The sequence below is a fragment of the Elephas maximus genome, chromosome 22, assembly GCF_024166365.1.
Source record: "Elephas maximus indicus isolate mEleMax1 chromosome 22, mEleMax1 primary haplotype, whole genome shotgun sequence".
Classification (NCBI taxonomy): Eukaryota; Metazoa; Chordata; class Mammalia; order Proboscidea; family Elephantidae; genus Elephas; species Elephas maximus.
The window spans coordinates 30,270,513-30,291,920 of record NC_064840.1 but is presented as its reverse complement, the minus strand read 5'-3'; the positions used below and the strand labels follow the sequence as shown (position 1 = coordinate 30,291,920).

Below are 21,408 nucleotides of genomic sequence, written 5' to 3'. Positions count from 1 at the left end.
ATTTCTCAAGTTCTTATAATAGTGGTCTTATACAATATTTGTCCTTTTGCAACTGACTAATTTCACTCAGCATAATGCCTTCCAGGTTCCTCCATGTTATGAAATGTTTCAGATTCCTCACTGTTCTTTATCGATGCGTAGTATCCCACTGTGTGAATATACCATGACTTATTTACCCATTCATCCATTGATGGGCACCTTGGTTGCTTCCCTCTTTTTGCTGTTGTAAGCAGTGCTGCAATGAGCATGGGTGTGCATGTATCTGTTGGTGTGAAGGCTATGGTGCTTCTTAAAGTGGGTCCCAGCAGCAGCAGCAGCAGCAGCATCCACAGCAATGGGGAACTCACTAGAAATGCAAATTCCCGGGCCCCACCTAGATGTGCTGAAGGAGGTGGAGTGGAGAGTAGCAGTCTGGGTGGTGACGAGCCCGCCAGGGGGTGAGGGGCAGGAGAGGACGGCAGGGGCCAGAGCACTGGGAAGGGAATCTCCCACAGTTCAGAGGCTGGGAGCTTCATCTCCTACTTCCGGATCCGCCCAGCTGGTTTCCAGAAGGGCCTCTAGGGCCGACAAAGGAGCCCCTCCCCACAGCAATGGGTAATATTTTAACAGGAGCAGAGGCTGGGAGAAACATCCCAGGCCCAGGGAGTGAAGTGATACAAGACTGGGCAAGAACCAACCAGAGGACTGAGGCTGTCCAGGCCGCAGTTGCAGCCCTGCCTCAGAACACACCATCCTGCTGCTATGAGTTTGGTGACCACTGGCCCCACAGACCTGACCCTTCTGTAGCCCCCAGGACTGTGCTGTCCTGTAGAGACCCTGAGGACCTCAGGGAGGAAGACTTGCCCCCAGCCTCCCACAGGCAGGTGAGGAGAGCCAGGCCTTAATGAGAATCTCCTGTGCCCCAGGTGGGGGTTCTCACATGACACCACAGAGGGCCATCAGGGCACCCACCAGTCACATGACCTCCCCACAGTGCTGAATTTCCAGAAGGTGGGGGATCCTGACCCCACTCTTTACTCCAAAACTGTCAGTGTGATCATGAGCAAGTCACTTCGACTCTCTGGGCCTCAGTTTCCCCATCTGTGAAGGGAAGAGGTTGGACCCAATTTCTATCTTCCTTTTCTTCGCAAAGCCCTCAGTCAATAATATTCACTGCTGGCCTACTGTGTGCCAGAGGAAAGCGGTAAAGGCTTACGGCTTCTGTGGCCGACTGCAAGCCCAATGACCACTGGGCTGCACACCTACTATGCACTGGACAGACCTCAGAGGCAGGGCAACTCCCTGCCCCAGGCTGGTGACAGAGGCGGGCAGCCTGGGGCTGGTGGGGGTGGGCAGGGGCCTGCAGGTGGTGGGCCAGGCATGGGCAGACGGAACCATGGCTGTGCTAGGTGGCCTCCAGCTTTCCCTGAGATGTGGTCACGCCATCTGCTCCCACACTGCCAGGAACGGTGTTTGACCGAGTTCTTAGGGCTCTGCGAAGGCCCAGTGGTTCTCAGGCAGGATGTCGCTCAGGACCCAAAGGAAGTAGGACGGAAAGTTTCTAATGAGGGAAAGGAAGGGCTGTGCTGGGTGAGTGTGTGCACAAGGGCGGGTGAAGGGGAGGGAGGGGAAGTGGTAGGGATGGGGCGTGGGTGGGGAGACAGACAAATAGAGACACAGAGATGGACAGAGTCAGACAGAGACAGAGAGAGAGATGGAGATGGGGAGAGACAGAGATGGAGAGAGACAGAGATGGGGAGAGACAAAGACAGGAGAGATGAGGAGAGACAGAGAAGGGGGAGAGATAGTCAGACATGGAGAGACAAAAACAGAGACCAAGAAAGAAATACAGAGCACACGTGTGGCAGGGAGTAGGAGCAGCACTGAGTAGGAAGCGCGCCCACCCCTACACACTGTCAACCCTGCACCCACATCTTAAAACCAAAAAACCAAACCCGTTGCTGTCAACTCAACTCTGACTCATAGAGATTCTATAGGACAGAGGAGAACCGCCCCATACAGTTTCCAAGGAGCACCCAGTGGATTCAAACTACCAACCTTTTGGTTAGCAGCCATAGCTCTTAACCACCGTGCCACCAGGGTTTCCTCACCCACATCTTAGCTCCTGGGAATTCAGAGAAGGAGTGGAGGAGCAGACCATTAAGAGCAAAGGTCACTGCTGGACTGGCCCTTCCAACATCCCCCACCCAGCACAAGGCTCCCAATTTTCTCTCTGCCGAGGACCACCTTATTCTTACTTATTTTATCTTTTATTTAAATGAATTCAAAAATTTTAAAATATATTTCACAAGGGAACCATAACCCACTGCTTAAATGAAAAACCCAGCCCTCATTAGAAGGCAACCATAAAATAAACGCAAAGGGAAAGAGGCTTGTGTCAGGCTAGATGGAGGCAGGGCTGAAGGATGCCAGCATTCCAGCTGGGGTCTGCTCTTTGTTCAACAAAGGAGTCTTGAGAGAAGTGTTAAAGATATGTTAGCACCAAGTCTCCACTTTCTCCTGGAAGTCTAACTTTCTCCTGGAAGTTATCAGAGGACAGAAGAGGACCCCTCAGCCAGGGTCAAACTGCGTTCTCTGGGCTGACACTTGAGACCATGTTGTGACTTGACCCCTGCTGACCGCTGTAGGCACCTGTCACTTTCCAAATTTAATGCTCTCTCACCCCCAACACACACATAGTACACTCTTCATATCACGAACTCCACCAAATCTACCAGGCCAGTGTCTCACACCTCCAATCTTTGGTGGTTCCCTCCCGTTGGAAAACCTTTCCTGTCCCTCTCTAACCCAGCTAACTCCTACTAGTACAACTCACACCCCTCCTCCAGGAAGCCTTTCTTGACTGCCTCCCATCCCTATACCAATGTCCCCCAAGGCACCATCACCCCAAAGGCCTCTAGTGTCGACTTGCCTGAACCCCCTGAAATGTGCAGGGCTGGCACCTCATCCTCATCCCCACATCCTCTCAGGACCCAGCATGACACCCAGGTCCCACAGTGGGCTGCAAAGATATTTGTCAACTAAATGAGAGAGCGAATGAATAAAGAAATGAGGGTACCTGAACGCCTATGAACAGACTGGAATCAAAACCCTCTCTGTGCTCTGTGAAAAGATCCCAGGCACAAGCTTCTGCTCAACAAGAATCAGACAAGCTGGCTCAAATCGCACTGGCAGACTGAGTGACCCAGCCTCTGGGAGCCTCATTTTGCTTACTTATAAACTGGGAGACCACAGTGTTGCCTATGACAGGGTTGAGCTGAGAAAAATACATGTAAAGAGCTAGGTATCCATTAAGTACTGAAATATTAACTTATTGCTGGAGTTCCTGGGTGATGCAAACAGTTAATGCACTCAGCAGCTAACCGGAAGGCTGGAGGTTCAAGGCTCAAGTCCACCCAGAGGTGCCTGAGAAGAAAGGCCTGGCAACTTACTTCTGAAAAATCAGCCATTGAAAGCCCTTTGGAGCACAGTTCTACTCTTACGCATGTGGAGTTGCCATGAGTTGGAACTGACTCAGTGGCAGCTGGTATGGTACTATTATTGTTATTACCACCCTATATTCACTGCTATGAGTCGGAATCGACTTGACAGCAGTGGGTTGGTTGGTGGGTTATTCGCCAAACCACCAAATATTAGAACTTAAAGGGACCCAAGAGATAGTTAGGCCAGGCATGGGCAGATTTTTCTGGAAAGGGCTAGATAATAAATATTTTCAGTTCTGTGGGCCATGCAGTCTCTGTCATAACTATTCAACCCTGCTGTTGCAGCATGAAAGAAACCATAGACAAAACGTAAAGAAAATGAGCATGGCTGTGTCCCGATAAAACTTTATTTACAAAAAAGAAAAAGCAGTGGGCCACATTTGGCCCACGGGCCATAGTTTGCTGGCCTCTGATCTAAGGTACAACTCCAAGTGTGGTCTTTAGATGAGCAGTATCAGGGTGTCCTGGGAGCCGGTTGGAAATGCAGTCTTGGGTCCTGCTGAATCAGAATCTGCATTTTAACAAGACCCTCAGGGGATTCATGTGTGCTGAGGTTTGAGAAGCGCTGGTGCCCAACTTCCTTGGTTGGACAGTCAGAAGCGTGGCTTGCTCTTTTTCTTGTCTGATGCCTGCACCGCAGGGAAAATGCCAGGAAAACAGTGAAATCCTGCAACCTAACATCTACCCAAGAACCTGCTACATGTTCTCATTCAACTCTGAGCACCTATAATGTGCCTACCAGTCTGTAGATGGCACAGTCTGTGCTCGAATACTAACCTACAGGTTGGCAGTAGGAACCTACCCAGCAGCGCTGCACAAAAAGGCCTGGTGACCTGGTTCTGTAAAGATTACAGCCAAGAAAACACCGTGGAGCAGTTCTACTCTGTAACACATTGGGTCGCCACGAGTCAGAATCAACTCGATAGCAACGGATTTGGCTTTGGATTATATGCTTGGCCCAGTGCCAGGTGCTGGGAGCTGGCAGTGAACGTACACACTAACGGTGGTGCCACTTGGTAAATACGCATGCAGTGATGGGATCGAAGGGTGATGGCGGGCAGCACTGGGAGGTGGGAGACCCAGGTTCGAATTTCAGTGCTGCCACATCTAGCCTGCGTGACCTCAGGAAAGTGATTTACTGTCTCCAAGCCTCAGTTCCTGGAAAACGGGGGTGGCAGGGGGCAGTATAAACATGTCCTTGTGAGGACAGATTGAGTATGTGATAGTAACCCAGCAGCCATGAGGCGTGTTGAGATCACAGACACACACCTGCCAGTACTTAAACCAGAGAGCCTCAGCTGGCCCCAAATAGCCCATGTGGGTTGGGTGGGGACCTGAGCTGGGGGAGGTGGGACCATGGGGCACAGAGATGGGTGCTCCTCACCTGGGGATTGTGGGATGGGGATAAGCTCTAGGTGTGTTAAAAGCTTTGCTGTGGAACCCAGACTTCCTGGAGCCATGGAGGCTGGCTGAACCACGAAACTACAACTGCGGCCCTGGCTCTGCGACAGTCTTTAAACCTCAAATCAAAACTATCCCCTGAAGTCTTCTTTGAATCAAGCATCAGTTTAGCTTAATTAGTAAAGAATGTCTGCCAAGAGCATTGTGCTCCTTTGAAGATCTCTCTATATGGGATCAAACTGATAACAGCAACTCCAAACGTTAGCAAGGAAGCTTAAGGGGCAGAGAGTTCATGGCAAATGGGGGAGGCACACCTTGGGCAGGAGGGTGTAAATGCTTGTACAACTTGAATACGATCGATGTCACTGAACCGTGCATGTAGAAATTGTTGAATTGATGTATGTTCTGCTGTGTAATTTCCAACAATAACAACAATTTTTTTTTTTTTTTTTTAATTTGCAGGCTTATCATGGCAGAAAAGGCACTGGAAAATCTCAGAAAGCTCCCACGTCCTAAAAAAGCAGAACTGGAAGGACTCCTGAAGAGCACTGAAACCAGTGGTTTTAAAAAAAAGAAACATGGTTTTTAAAGCAACGAAACTGCTTGCTCAAGTAACACGGTAACAGGCCCATGGTATCCTCAGAGCCCTGAACACCCGCACCAGGGGAGAGGGCCCCCGGGGCCAAACACATCACACACACAATGACAGGGAGTAGTAGAGACCGTGGTGGCCAGGAGAGCCCAGGCCATTGATGAAGCAGCCTCAGGCCACCCCAGCAGCTCGGCTGGCTCCTGAGTTTCCAAGAGAAGTGAGAAATCCTCTAAAAATGTTTGAATACTGGTCAATTTTTTAAAATTCCACGGGAGCAAAACAAAAACCATCTTGAGGGCCAAACGCAGCCCATCCATCATCAACTGCCAGCCTCTGTTACAGCCCAACCCACCCACTTAACAGGTGGGAAAACTGAGGCCCAGGGAGAGGAAGCACCTTGCCCAAGGTCACAGTGATTTGGAATGAAGGCTGGGACTCAGCTGCCTCTAAGCTCTTGCCAACCCCCAGCTGTTCATGAGGGTGGGGGGTGTAGGAGAAGCTGGGGTGGGCAGGGAAACTGGGCTTCAAAAGCCAAGAGTACTGCTTATTCTGGCCATCCAAGAAGTGCTAACAGAGGGGCAGGGGATGAATGCTTATTCAGAACATTGATAATAACGCACCACCCCTCTTGTCAGCTTGCTGTGCTATGGTGGCTTGCGTGTTACTATGATGCTGGAAGCTAGGCCATGGGTATTTCAAATACCAGTAGGGTCACCTAGAGTGGAGAGGGTTTCAGAGGACCCTCCAGACAAAAGACAGATGAAGAAAAAAGACCTGGCCATCTGCTTACAAAAATGAGTCGGTGAAAACATTACGGATCACAACAGAACATTATTCCATATAGTGCTGGAAGATGAGCCCCCTAGGTTGAAAGGCACCCAAGATACACAGCGGCTGCACCAATGGACTCGAGCGAAGTAAGGATCCTGACGATGGCTTAGGACTGGGCAATGCCTCGTTCTGCTGTACACGGGACTGCCATGCGTCAGAGCCGACTTAACAGCAACTCACAACACCATTTAAAATAACAATGGACATTTTCTGAGGGTTTTCTGTGTGTTTGGTGCTGAGATGGGGTATGGATGGCACAGTTAAGCAAGCACTCAACTACTAGCCAAAATGTTGGCAATTTGAACCCAAACACAGGCACCTCAGAAGGCAGGCCTAGTGCTCTGCTTCCAAAAAGTCACAGCTGTGAAAACCCTATGGGGCAGTTCTACTCTGCACACACAGAGCCGGCATGAGTTGGAATCGACTCTGGGCAACTAACGACAAGGATGGTAATTAAGAGTGTGGATTCTGGATTCAAATTCTATTTCTCCCATTTCTTAGCTGAGTGACCTATGGCACTGGCCTTGTACAAATTACTTCACCTCTGTGTCTCAGTTTGTTCATCTGTAAAATGGGGCTAATAGTAGCCCCTACCTCATAGAGCTGTTATGAGAATTAAGTGAGTTTAAGTACATAAAGTATCTAGAAGAGTGCCTGGCACCTATAAGCCCTTGTTAATATCCGTTATATTTATAATTAAAGATCCCTGGTGGCAAAAGGGTTAAGTATTCAGCTCCTAAGTGAAAGGTTGGCGGTTCGAACGCACCCAGCAGCTCTGCAGAAGAAAGACCTGGCGATCTGCTTCCATAAAGATGACAGCCTAGGAAACCCTATTGGGCAGTTCTACTCTGTCACATAGGGTCTCTCTGAGTGGGAATCGACTCACACAACAACATGTTTAGAATTAATTGCCTTTTGACAGATGAGGAAGCTGAGGCTCACCAAGGGAAATGCTTTGGATTCCCCAGAGCACTCTGAGCCCAAGGCCTCACCTCCCATCCAGACACTCTTGGAGGTAAGTTCTACTTGTATTTGTATTCTGTGGATGAAGACACTGAAACAGCCAAGGACCAAGATCATAGGGTCCTGATGGAGCAGCCAGACTCTACCATAGGCCTGGGCCCTTCGGCCACCTGCTACCCTGCCCGCTGGCTGGCTGCCACCCATTTCTGGGCTGCAGCAGCCTGGGTCAGAAGTCTGGCTAATGCAAGAGCTCGCTTGGCAGCCTGGCAGGCTGCCCTCCCCTTGCAGCCTGCCATCTGAGCCTGCAAGAGAAGATACACCTCCTCCCCCACACCAGCAGCCCAGACACTCCCCCGGGGCACGCGGGCACTGCCCTCTGCATCCTCTCCTGCAATTTCTGGGGCTTGGCCAGCTCTCAGGCTGCTCTGAGTGAACCATCCCATGGAGTTGGGGAGAGCCGAGAGGGAGCATGCATTCCAGAACCTTCCCTGAAGCAGCCCCGGACAAGGCAGATGTGGGTCTGCAGAGAGTAAGGGGCCTTGAAGGCAGTGGAAATAGGTAGCAAGTGGCAGGCCAGGAGCTGCTACTCAGAGAAGTTTTCATGACATCACATGGAGAATCAAAGCCACCCAGGCCATACCCAAAGCCTTCAAAAAAGGCATGTCCTGGCTACCAACCCCACGCTGCAAAGTGAGCCACAGCTCACTACAAATTCATCCACAAAGTTGCATCAAAAACACACCCAGACAGCCCTACCGATCGCAAGGTGGCACCTGTATCTGAGTTCTGATCTGGTCCCCACCCATTCCACAGGAGGGCACACCGAGGTCCAGAGAAGAGCAGTGCCTTGCCTAGGGAAGCTTCTCACTCAGAGTGCACATCTATTTCCATTTCCCCCAGACTGCTTCCTTAATGCATAGGAATTCAGGTTCTTAAAAGGATCCCTGGTGGCACAGTAGTTAAGCACTCAGCTGCTAACTGAAAAGTCAGTGGTTCGAACCCACCAGTGGCTAGGCAGGAGAAAAGACCTGGCAATCTGCTCCCATGAAGATTACAGCCTAGGAAACCCTATGGGGCAGTTCTACTCTGTCACATGGGGTTGCTATGAGTCGAAAACCGACTTGAGAGCACCCAACAACAGCAAGTCTGAGAACCTCCCACCTCACAGGGCCACCAGGGGAGGTCACCTTCAGAGTGAGCATCGGGGTCAAAGGGGGGCATGGGTAGTACCAGACTGAATTTCAGGGTAGAGGGGTCCCCTTTGGGTTGAGATGTAGGAAACCTGGTGTCATGGATTGAACTGTGTCTCCCAAAAAGATCTGTCAACTTGGCTAGGCCATGGTTCCCAGTACTGTGAAATTGTCCACCATTTTGTCATCTGATGTGATTTTCCTATGTGTTATAAACCTACCTCTAGGATGTCAATGAGACAGGATTAGAGGTGGTTATGTTAATGAGGCAGGACTCAATCTACAAGATTAGGTTGCGTCTTGAGTCAATCTCTTTTGATATATAAAAGAGAGAAGCGAGCAGAGAGATGGGGAATCTCATACCACCAAGAAACGAGAGCCAGGAGAATAGCGCGTCCCTTGGACCGGGGGGTCCCTGCACTGAGAAGCTCCTAGTTCAGGGAAGATTGATGACAAGGACTTTCCCCCAGAGCCGACAGGGAGATAAAACCTTCTCCTCGAGCTGGCACCCTGAATCTGGACTTCTAGCCTACTAGGCTGTCAGAGAATAAACTGTTGAAGCCATCCAATTGTGGTATTTCTGTTATAGCAGCACTAGATAACTAAGACACCCACAAACGGTCTCCCTGGCCTCTGTGGAACCTGAGCTGTCAAGGGGGCACCCGGCCTGGGGCCAGAAGGTCTGAGCTGTTCCACTTTTCCATCATGCTACCCAAAGGCTCTTAATAAGTGCCTACTGTGTGCCAGGCTCTGGAATGGGTGCTGTGAGCCCCCAGGTTCCTCACTGCCTCCACCCTGCCCTGGCAGGAGTAGGCAGTAGGCAAGGTTTTGTCACTTTACTACAAGGAACATAAGTGCACACATACGGAGGCTAGGTGCTCTACCAGCCCGATGGTTTCCCTGACTGGTAGTTCAGGAAATACTCTGTGTAATACACAGAGAAACTCCTCAGTCTGTTAACGACGCACTTAATTTAACGTATATTAGAAAATAATTTATAACCAGCGTATCAGTGACTTTACAGATTATGATTGCTTTAAGAGAAGACTAAATTTACGTAAGATTATCGGGACCCTTGTATACTGCTAAGAAGCCCTCGTGGTGCAGTGATTAAGCACTTGGCTGCTAACTAAAAGGTTTGCAGTCAAACCCACCAACTGCTCTGCAGGAGAAAGATGTAGCAGTCTGCTCCCATAAATATTTACAGCTTTGGAAACCCTATGGGGCAGTTCTACTCTGTCCTACAGGGTCGCTCTAAGTCGGAATCAACTCGACAGCAATGGGTTTGGTTTTCTTGATTCGTATCCTGCTTGGGGAAACCCTGGTGTCATGCTGGTTAAGTGCTATAGCTCCTTGGAAACTCTATGGGGCAGTTCTACTCTGTCCTATAGGGTCGCTATGAGTCAGAATCGACTAGACGGCACTGGGTTTGGTTTGGTTTTTGATACTGCTTAGAAACCCTTGTGGCATAGTGGTTAAGAGCTACGGCTGCTTAACCAAAAGCTCGGCAGTCCAAATCCACCAGGTGCTCCTCAGAAACTGTATGGGGCAGTTCTATTCTGTCCTATACGGTTGCTATGTGTTGGAATCAACTCGACAGCCGCGGGGTTTTTTTTTTTTTTTTATTGCTGGTAGGAATATGAAACGGTGCATAGCCACTTTGTAACACGGTGTGGCAATTTTTCAAAAGGCTAAACATGAAGTTACCATACGACCCAGCAATTGCACTCCTAGGTATATACCCAAGAGATTGGAAACACATGTCCACACACAGACATGAACACAAATGTTCACTGCAGCATTATTTGTAACAGCCTAAAGGGGAAAAGGAACCAAACGTCCACCAACTGATGATGAAATGCACTACATCCATACAATGGAATATCATTCAGCCATAAAAAACAATGAAGTAGTGATATATGTTACAGTGTAGACAAGCCTTGAATCATCATTCTAAGTGAAGGCCACCAGCCACAAAAGGCCACGTGTTTATAGGAAATCCCCACCACAGGCAAATCCATAGAGACGGAAAGTGAATTAGGGGTTGCCAGGGAGTGGAGAATGACTGCTAATGGGTATGGGGTTTCTTTCGGGTGTGATGAAAACGTGTTAAAATTAGATAGCATTAATTTATGGCACAAATAGAATATCAAGAGTAACTAAAAATGCACAAACTCTAAAAGATAAACTAGATAACAGCGACCTCCCATAATTTAAATACTTACACTCATCAAAAGCCTTTTCCAAGAGAGTATAAAGAGAACCTACAGACTGGGGAAAAAATCTCTGGCAGTGACATATCTCATAAAGGTTTAATCTCTAAAATATACAGAAAACTTCAACAACTCAACGATAAAAAGACAAAGAACCCATCCACAAAATGGACAAAGGATATGAACAGACACTTCACCAAAGAGGACATCCAGGCAGCCAACAAATACAAGAAAAGATGCTTGATCATTAGCCGACTCATAGCGACCCTACAGGACAGAGTAGAACTGCCCCACAGAGTTTCCAAGGAGCACCTGGTGGGTTCAAACTGCCGACCTTTTGGTTAACAACTATGGCACTTAACCACTGCACCACCAGGGTTTCTATCGTTAGCCATTGGAGAGACGCAAACCAAAACCACAGTGAGATAGTATCTCACCCAGACATTACTGGCACTAATAAAAAAAAAAAAAAAGATAAATGCTGGTGAAGTTGTGGGGAGATTGAAAGTCTCATACACTGCCGGTGGGAATGTAAAATGGTACAACCACTATGGAGAACGATAAGGCACCTCCTTAAGAAACTAGAAATAGAAATACCATGTGATCCAGCAATCCCACTCCTAGGAATATATCCTAGAGAAATAAGAGCTGTCACGCGAATAGACATATGCACACCCATGTTCACTGCAGCATTATTCACGATAGCAAAAAGATGAAAACCACCTAAGTGCCCATCAACAGATGAATGGATAAACAAACAATGGTACATGACACAATGGAATATTACACAATGATAAAGAACAGTGATGAACCTGCAAAACATCTCACAACACGGATGAATCTGGAGGGCACTTTGCTGAGTGAAATAAGTCAATCACAAAAGGACAAATACCACAGGAGACCACTATTACGAAAACTCAAGAAAAGCATTACACACAGAAAGAAACAATCTGTGATGGATACAAAGGAGAGGTGTGGGGACGGGATATTACTAACTAGACAGTAGGCAAGTGTTAACTCTGGTGAGGGGAAAGACAATACACAATACATGGGAAGTCAGCACAACTTGACCAATGCAAAGGAAGACACTTAGAGGAACACAAGGAAAAAAAAAAAGAGGCAGGCATAGTAAATACTACAACATACACAACCCTACAACAACAGTAAAAAACAGTAACTTACAGATATATAGGTGGATATGTACGCTGAATAGGGGAAAGTGGGCACATAGGAGCATACCCACATAAATACATACAGGTTAGACTATAGATATTTTTATATACATATTTGTATGTACAGCATGTATATTCACATGCATAATGAGCACAAAGAGGGCACAGTCATAGGGCTTCCTAGACATATTCAAACACCTTGAGGGACCGAGTTATTGGGGCTAAAGACAGGGGACCATGGTCTCAGGGGACATCTAGGTCAATGGACATAATTAATCCATAAAGAAAATGTTCTACATTCTAGTTTGGTGAGCAGTATCTGAGGTCTTAAAAGTGTGTGAGTGGCCATCTAAGATAAGTCTACTGGTGCCATCCCATCCAGAGCAAAGGAGAATGTGGAAAATCAAATATACAAGGAAGATATTAGTCAAAGGGCTGAAGAACCACGTGTACTTCCACCAGCCTGAGCCCAGAAGAACTAGATGGTGCCCAGCTACCGCCATCGACTGCTCCGATTACGATAGAGGGTCCAAGACAGAGCAGGAGAAAAATAAAGAACAAAATTCAAATTCACAAAAAAGACCAGACTTACTCGTCTGACAGAGACTGGAGGAACCCCCAAGACTATGGCCCTCAAACACCCTGCTAACTCAGAACTGAAGCCATTCCCAAAGTTTGCCTTTCAGCCAAAGATTAAAAACCAAACCAATCCTATTGCTGTTGAGTTGATTCCAACTCATACCAACCCTATAGGACAGAGGAGAACTGCCTCACAGGGTTTCCAAGGAGTGGCTGGTGGATTCCAACTGCTGACCTTGTGGTCAGCAGCCAAGCTTCTAATCTCTGTGCCACCAGGGCTCTGGATTAGACAGGCCTATAACACAAACAATAACAGATGTGAAAAGAACATGCTTCTTGGATCAATCAAGTATACGAGACCAAATGGACAACACCTGCCCAAAAGCAAAAAGCAAAGGCAGGAAGGGACAGGAAAACTGGACATGGGGAATCTGGGGTGAAAAGACTAAGGCTGACACCTAATGTAAACTTTCGCCTAATCCACAATTAAAAAAAAAAGAAAACAACCTACTAGGGAGTTACCATTGTACTAGTTTCCCAGGGCTGCCACAACATATGAACCACAAAAATGGTGACTTAAAATAACAGAAATTTATGCTTTCATCATCCTGGAGGCTATACGTCTGAAATCAAGGTGCCAGGGGCATCAAACTCTCTCTGGAGGCTGTGGGGAAGAGTCCCTCCTTGCCTCTTCCTAGCCTCTGGTGGCTCTGAGTAATCCCGGGCAATCCTTGGTTGGTAGCTGCATCACTCCAGTCTCTGCCTCCGTCTTCACACAGTGTTCTCCCTTAAGTGTCTCTGTCCACATTTTCCCCCCTTTATAAGGGCATCAGTCATTGGATTAGGAACCCTGGTCGTAAAGTGGCGAAGAGCTTGGCTGCTAACCAAATGGTCAGCAGTTCAAATCCACCAGCCACTCCTTGGAAACCCTATGGGGCAGTTCTACTCTGTCCTATAGGGTCACTGTGAGTCGGAATCGACTCGACAGCAACAGGTTTGGTTTTTTGCTTTTTTTGTTTTTAACCCAGTATGGGAGTCCCTGGATGGTATAAATGATTAAGGCATTTGGCTGCTAACCAAAAGCTTGGAGGTTCGAGTCCACCCAGAGGCTCCCGGGAAGAAAGGTCTGACAATCTACTTCTGAAAAATCACCCACTGAAAACCCTACGCAGCACAGTTCCACTCTGACACTCACGGGGTCTTCACAAGTCAGAGTCTACTTGACGGCAACTGGTTAATCCAATAGGCCCTTATCTTAACTTGATTACATCTGCCAAGTTTCTAACAGTTATCTAACACAAACGTTTGTACATACAAAGCCTATGAAATAAATATTACCGAGTAAACAACAACAAAAATTAGATAGTGGTGACGGTCGCACAACCCTGTGAACACGCTAAAAACTACTGAATTGTATGTTTCATTTTATTTTTATTGTACTTTAGATGAAGATTTACAGAATGAACTACCATCTCCTTGAACAGTTAGTACACACATGGGTCTACGACACCGGCTAACCACCCCATGTCAACACTCTCCCTTCCTGACCTTGGGTTCCCTGTTACTAGCTTTCCTGTCCCATCCTGCCTCCTAGTCCTTGCCCCTTTAGTCTCGTTTTAAGGGCCTGTCTAATCTTTGGCGAAGGGTGAACCTCAGGAGTGACATTACTGAGCTAAAAGGGCTTCCAAGGGCCATTTTCTTGGGGTTCCTCCAGTCTCTCTCAGGCCAGTAAATCCCGTCTTTTTTTTTGTGAGTTAGAATTTTGTTCTGTATTTTTCTCCAGCTCCATCCGGGACCCTCTGTTGTGATCCCTGTCGGAGCAGTCAGTGGTGGTAGCCGGGCACCATCTAGTTGTACTGGACTCAGTCTGGTGGAGGCCATGGTAGATGTGGTCCATTAGTCCTTTGGACTAATCTTTCCCTTGTGTCTTTAGTTTTCTTCATTCTCCCTTGCTCCCGAAAGGGTGAGACCAATGGAGTATCTTAGATGGTCGCTCACAAGCTTTTATGACCCCAGATGCTACTGACCAAAGTAGAACGTAGAACATTTTCTTTATAAACTATGTTACGCTGAATTGCACAGTTTAAAAGGGTGAATTGCATGGTATGTGCATTATATTTAATAACCCTCTTATAAAAAATTTACAAAATATTTTTAAAATTTAGATGGTACAAAAAAAAAAGGATGTATTAATAACAACACAACTGGGGTTCAATGGCGTAAAACAATTCACGCATGGCACAACAACCCCTTGAAGACAATGCCACAAACCCAATTTTACAGTCATGAAAACTGAGGCTGGGGCGAGGGGTGACTCACCCAGGCCACATCACTAGTAAACCAGCGAGTCATACTAAAGACCTGTCAAATACAGAAGCCTGTCCTTACATCAGGGCACCCCAGGCCATAAAAGATTGTCCTGGTGGCACAATGCACAATGGTTAAATACTCGGGTGCTAATCAAAAGGTTGGCAGTTTGAACCCACGAGCGGCTCCAAGGCAGAAAAAAGACCTGACAATCTGCTCCCCTAAAGATTCCAGCCTAGGAAGTCCTATGGGACAGTTCTACTCTGTCACATGGGGACACTATGAGTCGGAATAGACTGGACAACACCTAACAACAGCCAGTAAACCAAAAAAAACCGTTGCCATTGAGTCGAATGCAACTCATCGGACAAAGCAGAACTGTCCCATAGGGTTTCCAAGACTGTTATATTTATGAAAGCTAACTGCCACATCTTTCTCCCACAGAGTGGCTGGTGGGTTCCAACTGCCAACCCTTCAGTTAGCAGCCAGCGCTTAACCACTGGGCAACCAGGGCTCCTACAACAACAGGCCTTAAAAGGAGTTTGATGGAGGGTGGGAGGACATGGGGTGGGGAGATCACAGCCCAGTATGGGAAACAGACCCCATGGGGGTTGTTAAGAAAGGGAAAGGGTGAACTACCACTGTGGGGTTCAAAACAGGAAGCACTCACCAGGAGAAGGTGCTGCACAGGTGGCTTCTGAAGGATGCGTAGGAGTTCACTAACCATCCCCCCCCACCCCCCCCCCACACACATACACACACCCTTACAGGACAAGAAGTCAGGAGAGAGGATGGTGAATTTCAGCTCTGCTGCGTTCTAGCTGTGGGGACGAAGGCCACTGGCACACGACCTCTCTGAGCCTCAGTTTCTCCACTTGTAAAAGAAGGGAACAAGGTGATAGACATAGTGCCTTATAAAAGTCAACCTGTTAAAGGATGACTCCTACGCCCCATCCTAAAGGGGTGGAATTTTAGTGGTAAAGCCAGACTGTGACCGCTGTCCCACATGATAATGACTTTGCCAGGTCAGGGGCGCCTAGGCTCAGCAACCATGCACCCTGTGCCCTGCTGCCACTCCCACCCCCTGTTCCTGAGGCACCACCTCGTGCCCTGCCTGCTCACAAGGCAAGAAGGAAGCTGCGGGGTGGGAGGGAGGGCACGGTGACTATAGGCAAATTCCGTCCTCTCCTCGCGGACGGCCCGCAAGTTCACCAGGGGTCGCCCCACCCTGTGCTCTCGACGCCCCCCTCCCCAGCACAGCGATTTCCGTTCCCCGCGCCTTCACTTTCGACTTGCCTCGCAACTCCACGGCGGCTCAAAGTTAACTTCCACGCGCCCCCCGCGTGTCCGGGCGTTCGCACGGGGGTCCCTGCGCGCCAGGGAGGGGCCGGGGATCCGAAGGCGGTGACACGCTGCCCCAATCCACACACACACACAGATACACAGACGCTGACCGCCTCCCCGGGCGCAGGGTCCCGGGCCGGCAGCGCGGTAATGGAGGCCGGGTCCCTGCCGCACCCCGCGGAAAGCGCTCGGGGCGCCGGGCGGGTGCAGATCCTCGAACAGCCCGCCCGCGCGCCCGTTCCGCCTCCCTCCCAGCTCCCCGCCCGAGAGCCCGAGCACCGCGCCGGGCCCGGGAGGAAGCCGCGAGGGCGGAGGCCTCCCCGGCGCCCAAGGCCGACCCCAGGCGTCCCCTGCGCAGCCGGCTGCAGCCCGAGACCCCCGCGCCGTCCCGGACTACCTACCGTGCCAGGCGCGGAAAAGCGGCGGCGCACGCCAGAGACTCCCGGCTCCCGAGCAGCCCCGGCCGGGAAGGGGGAGGGACCCGCGCAGGGGGCGGGGCCGCGGCGCCGTGACGTCACTAGGGCGGGTCCAGTGCGCGGACCCGCCCCGTGCCGCCTACGCCGCTGCCGGGTGCTTCCAGCCCGCCCTCTGACGCCGCAACTGCGAGTGGCGGCGTGGGGAGCCCCCAAGGACTCGCTGGCCCGGGCTGACCTCTGAGCTCAGGGAGCCCCAGGCCTACCGCCCTTGAAGGTCTTCTCTTGCTTGACGGGCAGCTCACCCCTTTGCCTCACTGGACAGCTCTGTTCTAGAGTTCTTCTGTGTCTCCAAGTTGTGAAGTGGAACGATGGCCAAGAGAAGGTGTAAGAGAAGCAAACTAGGCTCAGAACAGGTATATTTCAGCTGTTTGTGTAAAACAAAGAAAAGAGGAGGGAGAAGTTATTTTCATATGTATTCATCCGTGGTTTCCAATGGGGGCTTAAAATCGCTCATCAGGGGACACGTGGCAATGTCTGGACACCTATGGTTTTCACTCCTGCGTCAGGGACGGGGATGCTACTAGCATTTAGTGGGTAAAGGACAGGGTAAAGGCTGTTCAGTACCCTACAAGGCACAGCGAAGAACCATCCAAGCCAAAATGGCAGAGTGCAGAAGTTGAGATCTTGTGATATACAGAACATGAATAAAATAAAACTCTGGGCGGGTAATCTCACCTCAGTCTAAGCTATTTAACCTCTCTGTGACTGTTTTTCTTCATTTGTAAAATGATTCTATGTATACGCAAGAAATATCTGAAGGGTAGGGAAAGGTAGTGATAGTCTTTTTTTTTTCACTGTAACCGTTTTGTTCTGTTTGAAAAAACTATTTTTTTACTATACACATATATTACCTATTTAGAATACATTTTGTAATAGTACCAGCTTTAACCCAGGAGAAAGCTGTGGCAGTCTGCTCCCGGAAAGATTTACAGCCTTGGAAATCTTATGAGGCAGTTCTCTGTCCTACAGGGCCACTGTGAATCGAAATCAACTCGACAGCCCCAGGTTTGGTTCCGTTTGGGTTCACAACTATAACATTAAGAGTGTGTGTGTGTGGTGCAAGTGGTTAACTACTTGGCTACTAACCAAAAGGCTGGCAGTTTGAATCTACCAGCGGTGCCTTGGAAAAAGTCCTGACAGTCTGCTTCTGTAAGATTACCCAAAAAACCCAAACCCAGTGCCGTTGAGTCGATTCCGACTCATAGTGACCCTATAGGACAGAGTAGAACTGCCCCATAGAGTTTCCAAGGAGCGCCTGGTGGATTCGAACTGCCAGCCCTTTGGTTAGCAGCCGTAGACTTAACCAGTACGCCACCAGGGTTTCCATTATAAGATTACAGCAACTGTAAACCCTCTGGAGCATAATTCTACTCTACACACATGGGGTCGCCATGAGTTAGGATCAACTTGACAGCAACTGTAAACTGGGAATAGATACATCCACCACCTGTCAATCGGTTTGTTATACTGTGGTGGCTTGCATATTGCTCTGATGCTGGAAGCTATGTCACTGATATTTCAAAATACCAGCAGGCTTACCCATGGCGTACAGGTTTCAGCAGAGCTTCTAGACTAAGGCAGAGTAGGAAGAAAGGCCTGGTGATCTACTGCCAAAAAGTAGCCAAGGAAAACCTTAGGATCACAACAGAACATTGTCCGAGTCACTTGCTTTGGACACGTCATCAGGAGGGATCCATTGCAAGAGGAGGACATCATGAAGCGGAGGGCCAATGAGGGCATGGGAGACCCTCAGTGAGGTGGATTGGCATAGTAGCTACAACAACTCAAACATGCTGACATTTGTGAGAATGATGCAAGACCAGACAACATTTCATTTCTGTTGTACATAAGTCACCATGAGTTGTAGCTGACTTGACAACTGCATATATACAGTTGTTTTATATATATACAGAGAGAGAGTGTGCACCCTGGTGGCACAACAGTTATGCATGCTTGGGTGCGAACCGGAAGGTTGGCGGTTCGAACCCATCCAGCAGCTCCACAGGAGAAAGACCTGGCGAACTCCTCTCATTAAGATTAAAAAAAACTCGATGCCGTCGAGTTGATTCCAACTCCTAGTGACCCTAAAGGACAGAATAGAACTGCCCCACAGAGCTTCCAAGGAGCACCTGGTGGATTCGAACTGCTGACCTTCTGGTTGGCAATCACTGCTCTTAACCACTATACCACCCATAAAGATTACAGCCTGTAAACCCTGTGGGGCGGTTCTGCTCTGTCATGTAGGGTAGCTATGAGTCGGAATCAACTCATTGGCACCGGACAACATATGTGTATGTATACACATGTACGTGTGTATATACGTATGTACATGTATAGGTGTGTAAATACATATGTATGTATATAAAAAAACTAGTTTTTTTATATACATACATGTATATGTGTATACATATATTGTTGTTAGATGCCACGATAGCTCCGACTGATAGCGACCCTATGTTGAACAGAACAAAATACTGCCCGGTCCTGCGCCACCCTCACAATCGTTGTTATGCTTGAGCCTGTTGTTGCAGCCACTGTGTCAGTCAGTCCATCTCATTGAGGGTCTTCCTCTTTTTCACTGACCCTCTCCTTTACCAAGCATGGTGTTCTTCCCCAGGAATTGGCCCCTTCTGATAACATGTCCAAGGTGTGTGAGACAAAGTCTTGCCATCCTCACTTCCAAGAAGCACTCTGGCTGTATTTCTTTCAAGACAGACTTTTTCGTTCTTCTGGCAGTCCATGGTATATTCAATCAATATTCTTCACCAACACCCTAATTCAAAGGCATCAATTCTTCTTTGGTCTTCCTTATTCATTGTCCAGACCTCATATCACCTAAAAAGTGCCAGGCATTTCTCTAAACACTTTACATATTTATTGTCTTAAGTCATCTAGTGCTGCTATAACAGAAATACCACAAGTGGATGGCTTTAACAAAGAGAAGTTTTTTCTCTCACAGTCCGGTAGGCTAAAAGTCCAGCTCCAGGGAGAGGCTCTCTCCCTCTGTCGGCTCTGAAGGAAGGTCCTTGTGATTCATCGGTCTTCCCTTAGTTCGGGAGCATCTTAGCCCAGGAACCTCAGGTCTAAAGGATGCGCTCTGCTCCTGGCGCTGCTTTCTTGGTGGTATAAGGTCCCCGTGTCTCTCAGCTTGCTTCTCTCTTTTATATCTCTAAAGAGATTGGCTTAAAAAGAAAATTATAGACCTATATCCCTCATGAACGTAGATGCAAAAATTCTCAAGAAAATTCTAGCCAGTAGAATTCAACAACATATCAAAAAAATAATTCACCATGACCAAGTGGGATTCATACCAGGTATGCAGGGATGGTTCAACATTAGAAAAACAATTAACGTAATCCACCAAATAAATAAAACAAAAGATAAGAATCACATGATTTTATCAATTGATGCAGAAAAAGCATTTGACAAAGTTCAACACCCATTCATGATAAAAACTCTCAGCAAAATAGGAATAGAAGGAAAATTCCTCAACATAATAAAGGGCATTTATACAAAGCCAACAGCCAACATCACCCTAAATGGAGAGAGTCTGAAAGCATTTCCACTGAGATCGGGAACCAGACAAGGATGCCCTTTATCAGCACTTTTATTCAACGTTGTGTTGGAAGTCCTAGCCAGAGCAGCTAGGCTAGATAAAGAAATAAAGGGCATCCAGATTGGCAAGGAAGAAGTAAAAGTGTCTCTATTTGCAGATGTCAGGATGTTACACACAGAAAACCCTGAGGAGTCATCCAGAAAACTACTGAAACTAATAGAAGAGTTCAGCAGAGTATCAGGATATAAGATAAATGGACAAAAATCGATTGGATTCCTCTACACCAACAAAAAGAACATCAAAGAGGAAATCATCAAATCAATGCCATTTACAATAGCCCCCGAGAAGATAAAATACTTAGGAATAAATCTTACCAGAGATATAAAAGACTTATACAAAGAAAACTACAGTACACTTCTGCAAGAAACCAAAAGAGACTTACATAAGTGGAAAAACATACCTTGCTCATGGATAGGAAGACTTAACATTATAAAAATGTCTATTCTACCAAAAGCGATCTATACATTTAATGCAATTTCAATCCAAATCCCAACGACATTCTTTAATGTGATGGAGAAACAAATCACCAACTTCATATGGAAGGGAAAGAGGCCCTGGATAAATAAAGCATTACTAAAAAAAGAAGAACAAAGTGGGAGGCCTTACTTTACCTGAGTTTAGAACCTATTATACCACCACAGTAGTCAAAACAGCCTGGTACTGGTACAACAGATACATAGACCAATGGAACAGAATTGAGAATCCAGACATAAATCCATCCACATATGAGCAGTTGATATTTGACAAAGGCCCCAAAACAGTTAAATATGGAAAAGACAGTCTTTTTAACAAATGTTGCTGGCATAACTGGATATCCATCTGCAAAGAAGTGAAACAAGACCCATACCTCATTCCATGCACAAAAACAAGCTCAAAATGGATCAAAGACCTAAATATAAAATCTAAAATGATAAAGATCATGGAAGAAAAAAATAAGGACAATGATAGGAGCCCTAATACATGGCATAAACAGTATACAAACCATTATTAAGAATGCAGAAGAAAAACGAGATAACTGGAAGCTCCTAAAAATCAAACACCTATGCTCATCCAAAGACTTCACCAAAAGAGTAGAAAGATTACCTACAGACTGGGAAAAAGTTTTTAGCTATGACATTTCCGATCAGTGTCTGATGTTTAAAATCAAATGATACTACAAAAACTCAACTACAAAAAGACAAATAACCCTACTAAAAAATGGGCAAAAGATATGAATAGACACTTCACTAAAAAAGACATTCA

The 21,408-nt window shown here is 47.5% G+C and overlaps 2 protein-coding genes across 5 annotated transcripts in view; one reads left to right on the top strand and one right to left on the bottom strand.

Annotated features, from left to right (window-relative positions):
• Positions 1-16,570, bottom strand: part of TPST2 (tyrosylprotein sulfotransferase 2) — a 78,276-nt gene extending 61,706 nt beyond the window's left edge. For 2 of the 4 annotated variants that reach the window (XM_049865534.1, XM_049865538.1), the window contains exon 1: positions 16,476-16,570. The gene's annotated coding sequence lies outside the window, so the exon portion shown is untranslated. The remainder of the gene's footprint in view (positions 1-16,475) is intronic. The other 2 variants (XM_049865535.1, XM_049865533.1) reach the window with 2 other exon arrangements.
• Positions 247-16,731, top strand: LOC126065444 (nascent polypeptide-associated complex subunit alpha, muscle-specific form-like). The gene is made up of 4 exons (XM_049865473.1): positions 247-437; positions 812-863; positions 1,444-1,569; positions 15,826-16,731. Exons 1-4 carry the CDS (start codon positions 247-249, stop codon positions 16,729-16,731), a joined length of 1,275 nt encoding a protein of 424 aa, XP_049721430.1.
• Positions 16,732-21,408: the final 4,677 nt, after the last annotated feature.

What these genes read in the sequence shown, in the direction of transcription:
- LOC126065444 (XM_049865473.1), top strand. Translation starts at nt 247, where the DNA reads ATGGGTGTGCATGTATCTGTTGGTGTGAAGGCTATGGTGCTTCTTAAA. An exon ending in GGTGACGAGCCCGCCAGGGG is followed by an intron (nt 438 to 811) that starts GTGAGGGGCAGG and finishes GCTGTCCTGTAG; the next exon opens with AGACCCTGAGGACCTCAGGG. An exon ending in GAAAGGAAGGGCTGTGCTGG is followed by an intron (nt 1,570 to 15,825) that starts GTGAGTGTGTGC and finishes CCTGTTCCTGAG; the next exon opens with GCACCACCTCGTGCCCTGCC.